General features: G+C 45.2%; 1 protein-coding gene across 1 annotated transcript in view; it reads right to left on the reverse strand.

Moving 5' to 3' along the window:
• tle3a (TLE family member 3, transcriptional corepressor a) overlaps nucleotides 1-6,941 on the reverse strand; it is an 18,551-nt gene that overhangs the window by 5,026 nt on the left and 6,584 nt on the right. The window contains 6 exon segments of the mRNA XM_035665015.1: nucleotides 546-698; nucleotides 795-845; nucleotides 1,289-1,411; nucleotides 2,927-2,934; nucleotides 3,359-3,563; nucleotides 5,380-5,409. Coding sequence (XP_035520908.1) covers nucleotides 546-698; nucleotides 795-845; nucleotides 1,289-1,411; nucleotides 2,927-2,934; nucleotides 3,359-3,563; nucleotides 5,380-5,409 — 570 coding nt within the window.

Raw genomic sequence — 6,941 nt, forward strand, 5'->3', positions numbered from 1 at the left:
GCTGGTGCCAGGGGTGGGGGCGTCGTTGCGGGGGGTGGGGGTGTTGGACTTGAGGCCAGGCGTAGAGGATTTGTCATTCTGTTGAGGGAACGAGAGAGCAAGCACATTCACAATCCCGGAAACCAGGCACTGTGCAGACTGACAATTTGAGAGCAAACTGAACTTAATCCAATCTAATTCTGACAACCCTCATAGTCCTGCAGAGCCATAAACTGCTATTTATTCTAAAACCTATTATGGCCACAATGGAGATGGGGCCGTTTTTATCCCCTTACTGCTTTGGCTTTAATCTTTTAGTGAGGCAGAGGGGGGAAAAATCCTGGAATAGTTAAATACATTGAGCTATTAACAGAGAAGACCTGACTGATCCTGATGCGGGACAATATTATCCCTGACGTTTAGTCATGCACTTAAAGCACCGACAGCCATTCCTAATCCACTACAGAAAACGTCCTAGATTTATTTGCACATATCCCTTTGCTCTCTCTGCAATTCTCATTTAAACCCTTTCTGTCCTAGTTTGTTCGTAACTCTTGGTGTCTTACATGACTGAGCTCCTTGGCCTTGGAGGATGGGGTGCTTCCAGAGGACGCCACTGATGCAGGGCTGTTGGGCGTGTCCTTCTTAGGAGGGCGAGGCTTGTCGATGCCATTTTCAGGTGGGGAGTGAGCTGGGCTTGCCCGCGGAGTGGCAGGGTCCTAGAGAACCAAAGCAATAGAGTTTGACGTTTATGTAATAGCTTCATCTCAGTACATGTCAATATGCCATTTACAATTACATGCCGCACTGCTCACCTCATTAGACACATCTACCACCAGGTCATCACTTTTCTCTCCATCACTGTCCTGTAATGATAATTGGAAAATTAGTCACCTTAACCAATCTTTTTTTCTCAATGAAACCTTGGTGATCCACATCTCTGACTACTGGAGGGCCTTGGGAATAATTTGACATTTTGGGTAATACGCTTAATCGCCGTCTTGCCAAGAGTTTGATGAGCCTGGACCACGAGAGCAGTCACTTCCTGGAGGTGAGGTTGCAACTGGCGGAGACTATAACCCCCAATAAAACCACAATGTGTTGTCTTTTTCACTTTGGTGGAACAAACAATTGAGTCAATAGTGAGCTTTGGAGGTCATGTTTTCTTTTCTTTAAACCTTTGGGCTATCTGTTGCCCCTCCTGGTTGTAGGTTCATATTTGATGGACAGACATGAGAGTGGTGTGGGCCTTCTTATCTTACTCTTGGCAAAAAAAGCGAATAAGTGAACAATTCCTTTAATGACTTACATATCTGCTCATGCTGTCCTTCTCCTCCACTTTGCGTTTCTTAGAGTCCAAACTGTAGTCAGAGGAGCTGCGGTGCTTTTCACTGGATGTGCGTAAGCTTTCTGATGGAGATATAGAGTTATTCTGCAAAGAGAAAACCAAACATACTTTATTACCATTTCGTCTTCCATCGTAAAAGAGAGCAGTGAGTCACTCATCAGTTACAAATTTACAGCGAACACGCTGTGCCAATCCAAACACTAAAAATGCCTCATTCACACAACTATGGACGCTGCAGACTCTTAAAATGCAGCTGTAGGCCAGCTCCAAGCAGTACCCTGACACCAGCCAAGCCCAATCTCACACACAAGCCTGTCCCTGGGCAAACAACAGAATGGGCCGTTATCTGAACAGAATGGAGGAGGGCTTGTTTTCTGAGCTGGGCTCCCTCCTCCTCATAACTGGACAACAAACAGCCTCACAGGGACATGAGCAGTGTGTTGTGGCTGAACAGAGGGCCTTTTCTCCGGAGTCAGTCAGGCTAAGCGTGAGAGAGAGAGGGGAGGAGAGACACAGAGAGAAAGAGAAAATGAGAGAGAGACTGTATGTTGTGGGCATTGGGCATTGATTGCTGCAGCGCGCTTGGGCACCACGTCAGCTCAGAATTTGAGCTCTGATAAAGAAAGAGAATCTATATCCTGCCAGTGGGCACAGCAGCGTGGGACTGACTGGTGCTTCTTCATGGAGCCTGCCTGCCCACACAAGCTGGGACAGCTCACTCCAAACACCAACAGAATGGGAGGAACTAGGCAAGTGTCCAGCGGCTTTCACAGGAGTTTGCCATTTGCCTGTAAACTGCCAAGTTCTCCTGATTCCCTCTGTCTCTTCCTCTGAAGACCAAAGCAACAACATGGACTAAGTCAGTGGCAGCCCAGAGAAGTGAACAATGGCCGATGGACTAGCAGTCTGGGCAAAGGGCCACTGTCTGCATAATGGCTGACCTTTAAAGGGATGCTTAGCGTGACTCATTAACCAAAGTCACCACTCTGCTATCAGATGACCTGGGACAAGAGCACAGAAACAAAACAGGCCTGCTAATCGCCCCAGGAGTTCCATTTCTTCAGACATGACTGCACCCATTCAGCTGGCCCAGCCTGCAGAAACACAATCTCACAGGCCCATCACAAGCCATCAGAGATCACAGCCATTCAAATAAAACGCTTTAGCAGGTCCAGCCAGACGGGGTAGAGAAAAAGAAAAGAAAACAATTCTCCATTTGTGTTCATAAATATTCATCACATGCCAAGGAAGAGAAAGAGTGAGCTGGTAAACAAGGGAGACAGTAGAAGGGATCAAATAAATCCTTTAAGAAGGGGAAGTCCAAGTCATTCTTTAATTGTGATGAAATTACAAGGCTTCTAATCTCTCCAGCATGATACCAGTCATTTCCCTTCTGGATTAAAAGCACAGGACTTATATTCCAAACCTCATTTCCAATTAATCATTTTATTGAAAGCAGATTACAACAGTGCATGAAATCAGCGGTGGCATGCTGTTAGTAGGAATTTTTACTTGGCATTTGCTGTGAAGATGAAAATGTGATGAATTATGAAACCAACAAGCCCTGCAACAAAAACTGTTGTGGGTTTGGACACTCACCGTGTTCTCTGTACCGCAGACATCACAATGGCAGCGGAGGTGATGATGAAACCAAGTGGAGCAAAGAGAAAAACAAGTCGGTTAGCATATCATAACAGATGCTTCTGGCTGAACGTGTGAGAATCAACTGCAGGGCACAAGGCCCCTCTTATCACCGTGTGTTGGAGCTGTTGAATAGCTTATGCAGTCATGGGCTGGGAATGTACCAGCTCATTACCCAGACAGAATGTGAACAGACAGGATGTGCTCCTCACCTAAGGGCCCTATGATTCTGCTCTAGAGAGTGAGAAGCACTCCGCACTAAATTGTTTTTTCCCTGTTTAACATCTTTGCAATAATGTTAAAATTGATATACATTTACATTCTTCTAAATAAACTGGTTAAGCAGCTAACGCCTAAATGGAAAGCCTATGCCTGAGCTAAGCTCCTCACCTCTGTGTTCGAGATCATGGTGATTCTTCTCATCCTTCACTGGGAGATGGGCTTGGCTGCCCAGGGCGCCTAGCGCCAGCAGGCCTGATCCAGAGCCTGTCACAGGAGGGATGCCAGGCGGCTGCAGGCCTGAGGGGTGGGGTGGCAGCTGGACTGGAGGCCCGTGAGCAGCATGGGAGAGGTGCTGTGCCTGGAGCTGCTGCTGCTGTAAGTAGACAGGGAGACAGATAGACACCAAGTGGGTCGGAGGGAGAAGGCAAGGAGAAACCACACTCTAAACGTGAGGCTGATCAGTTAAACCCCAGGATGATATTAGCACATTCACACATCTATTACTGTCAGGATCAGACAGCAATCCCCCCTCAGTGCTATTTCCATACCAGGACAGGGTGGCATAAGCCCTAGATCTGTGCTGAGGAGGGTAGACATTATGGCTAACGATCGACTGCTCAACACGTCTTATACATATGAGACGCACAATCACAAGGCCTTAGCAGTGCATGAGGAGTTGAAATTTGGCTCAAAGTTTGATTCAACCTCTGTTTAACACAGAAAATCATTTGGCATCAGGTAAACCAGCACATTTCCTACTGCAGCACTCCCATGACATCAGTGAGTTGAGGAATCCTCTTAAGGAACATGAAGCTGTGTAGGAATCTGTCAGCCTGTGGGCTAAACAACTACCTGCTTTTTAAAACACTTCAAAAACACAACCAGCGTCTATTTACTCCTCTCATATTCATGTTCCTGGATTAACAGAACATGAATCATTTGCACACCCAAACTTTAAGAGACTGAAGGAACACTAAGTGCCAGAAGCTGGCACTCCTTCCCACTCACTCTGAGTATTTGAGTGTGTGTTTGTGTGTACATCTGGAAGGCTTCTCGGGAGCCAGGACCAGGGGTCCCATGCTGGCACTCAGTCAACCCTCCAATATTCACCATCAATATTTGAAAGGCACAGGGAAATGGATGGGAGTTAAAAGGCACTCAGCATGGAAGTAAGCAGTTTAAAGCAAGGTTAAATAATACTTAGCTGAGACACCAATAAAAACATCAGCAATTTAGTACCCGTCGACGAGCCAGCTGAATAATTCAGCTGCTGTTACAACATGCACCTCCTCTCATTTACAAGACAGACTTCAATCAGTGACCATTTATGGGCATTTTAGGAATATTAGACACTTTGTAATGACTGGGGAAATGGTACAACACACAGAACAATATGGTTGACCTGCCAAACACAGTTAAAAATACACTAACTCAGTAGTAACTTGCTCTCAAGTTCTTATCCCTTTTTGAAACAGAAATATTCAGTCACAGATCTTACAAGGGACACATCCTGCTAAAATATGTCATATCTAGAGGGTCTTTTTTTAATTGCCTATTGCCCTCTGCTGTATCCAGCCTGAAGGTAGAGAAAAGCAGATTGGAAAATAGTAAGGTTTTTAACTTGCAACCTTCTCCTTTGCTCTATAGGGCAGATGTCAATCCAATTACAAAATGTACCCAGGACACAGAGAGAGAGAGAGGGGGTGGGGAAGAGAGCAAGCGAGACAGCGAGTGTGTTATAATATTGTGTCCATGAGGGAAATTAAGGAGCCAGTTCATTGGCAGGGGAGAGCCATCCTTGCTCATTGTGTTTAATGAGGCACTGATGGGTAATATGCATGGTTGATCAGCAAGAGCCCTCATTAGAGGGCCATAAATGAAGACAATAATAAATAAAGAAAGGAGTCTGGCCTATTTCCTCTAATTTAATATTCCAAGATAAAGACCTACTCTTTGCCCTTTTTTCTCAGACTGAGTGTAGCAGGAAAAAAAACACAAAGGCAAAATTGAGCAAATGTATTATCGTAGTCTCTGGTGTACCAACGACACAAACTATACTGTACTATGAACGCATAGCACTTGGACAGAAAAAGTGCCATGCAACATGCACAAGCCTGTTAAGCCCAGATGTGTGCACACACCAAGTGCATTAACAACAGCACATACAGATATTTGTAGATGCCACTGACCATGAGAGCAGGGTAGGCAGCTTGCTGCTGCTGAAAAGGAGGACAGAAAACGGTCAGGCTACAGCTGCTCTAGATGTCCTCTCTCCATTATTACATACTGCAAATGATGGTGTTACAGACAAAAGAAATCTCTTTTAGTTCAACGCCCTTTTAATACAAAGCCCTTGAGTGGCTTTATCCAGGTGGCCACTCACTGGGAGAAAGGTGGGCTTATCTGAAATACTCCTTGGCTGCCTTCAATATTTGGTGTGTTTTCTAATCAAACAGGAAGCACCACCTGTCAGGTTCATCTCGACGCAAGCAGCTGCCCTAGTTGCATCCTATTAATGGCCCTCAGCCCCATCAATAAGGCATGCAGCTGGCTCCTGGATGCTGCCTGTCTGCCTGGCACGCTCTTTCACCCCACCTTGCTTTACAATATGCATGAGGATTTTGGCATGCCTACAGAGCATCTCCTCAATGAATAACTAATGGAAAGGTATTCGTAAAACATACAGTAGCTACATTTCCACCTCCTATGACACGAGCAGCCGGCTTCACTTGGGTGGAGGCCTGGCTGTCTCATAAAAAAACTGGTTGGGTGCCAAATAGGACCATATACTAAAATCATGAATGGGCTTGTCTAATATTTTATCAAATGTAAATTTTGTAATGCTTCTAATTTTAAATTATAGGCAAAGACCAACAGAGAGCTACAATGAAAGGACTACAGCGACAATTTCAAAAGGTATTCCAGCATTGTACTGTTCCAAATGTGAGAATCGCATACACAGGAAGGAGCCACATATCAAATCTACTTAGGAATAACTTGATTCCTTTGATGGAAGTATAAAGCATAAAGCACCTGCTTTAGTCCAACAGATAAAAAACAAACAGCTCTCCATCACCTACAAAGACACCTACTCAGACAAATTCTAGGGAGCAATTATCCTGAACAGAAGGTCACCGAAGGGGCATTCATTGAATTCCAATATGTACTTCCAGTCATCAAGTCAGCCTTTTGGGGCCCGCCTCTTATGCATGCTAAAGACTCTGTAAAATTCAACTGTAGTAATAAGATCACCCATAGCCTGAGCTTTGTATGGAGGGCAACACCAATCGCTTCTGTTTTAAGAGGCCAGGGTGAGTACAGCTGATCAATGAGGAGCAGCTGGTGCTTTGAAGCAGTGATGAACATTATACATTACTACTTGCTGCTGTAGTGAGCAAAGAACTGCTCTGCAGAGCTGTGATGGCTGACAGCTATCTGTACTGTCTCGGGTAGCTTGCAGCGCTGGCTGTGTTCTGCTCACCCTCAGCCTTTTAATTCCCACAGCTATCCAGGTCAGCAGTGAGGGATGAGGCTCCTCGTTAAAACCTTAGCCAATTAATGCGATACGGGCTGCGAAAAGGGATCTCAAGAGCTCTCAGGCTCGCATTTATAAACACACAACAAGGCAGTGAAGATGCCACAGAGACCAAAGCTGGAGCAACAGACCAGCTCTCGAGAGCTTTACTCGTTGTGCATATAGTTTGAATATATTGCTGAAGAATATAGCATACAGAAGAATATAGAAATATAT

This window comes from Morone saxatilis, unplaced genomic scaffold (genome assembly GCF_004916995.1).
Source record: "Morone saxatilis isolate NCDOM2014 unplaced genomic scaffold, NCSU_SB_2.0 Contig2, whole genome shotgun sequence".
In the NCBI taxonomy this organism is placed as follows: Eukaryota; Metazoa; Chordata; class Actinopteri; family Moronidae; genus Morone; species Morone saxatilis.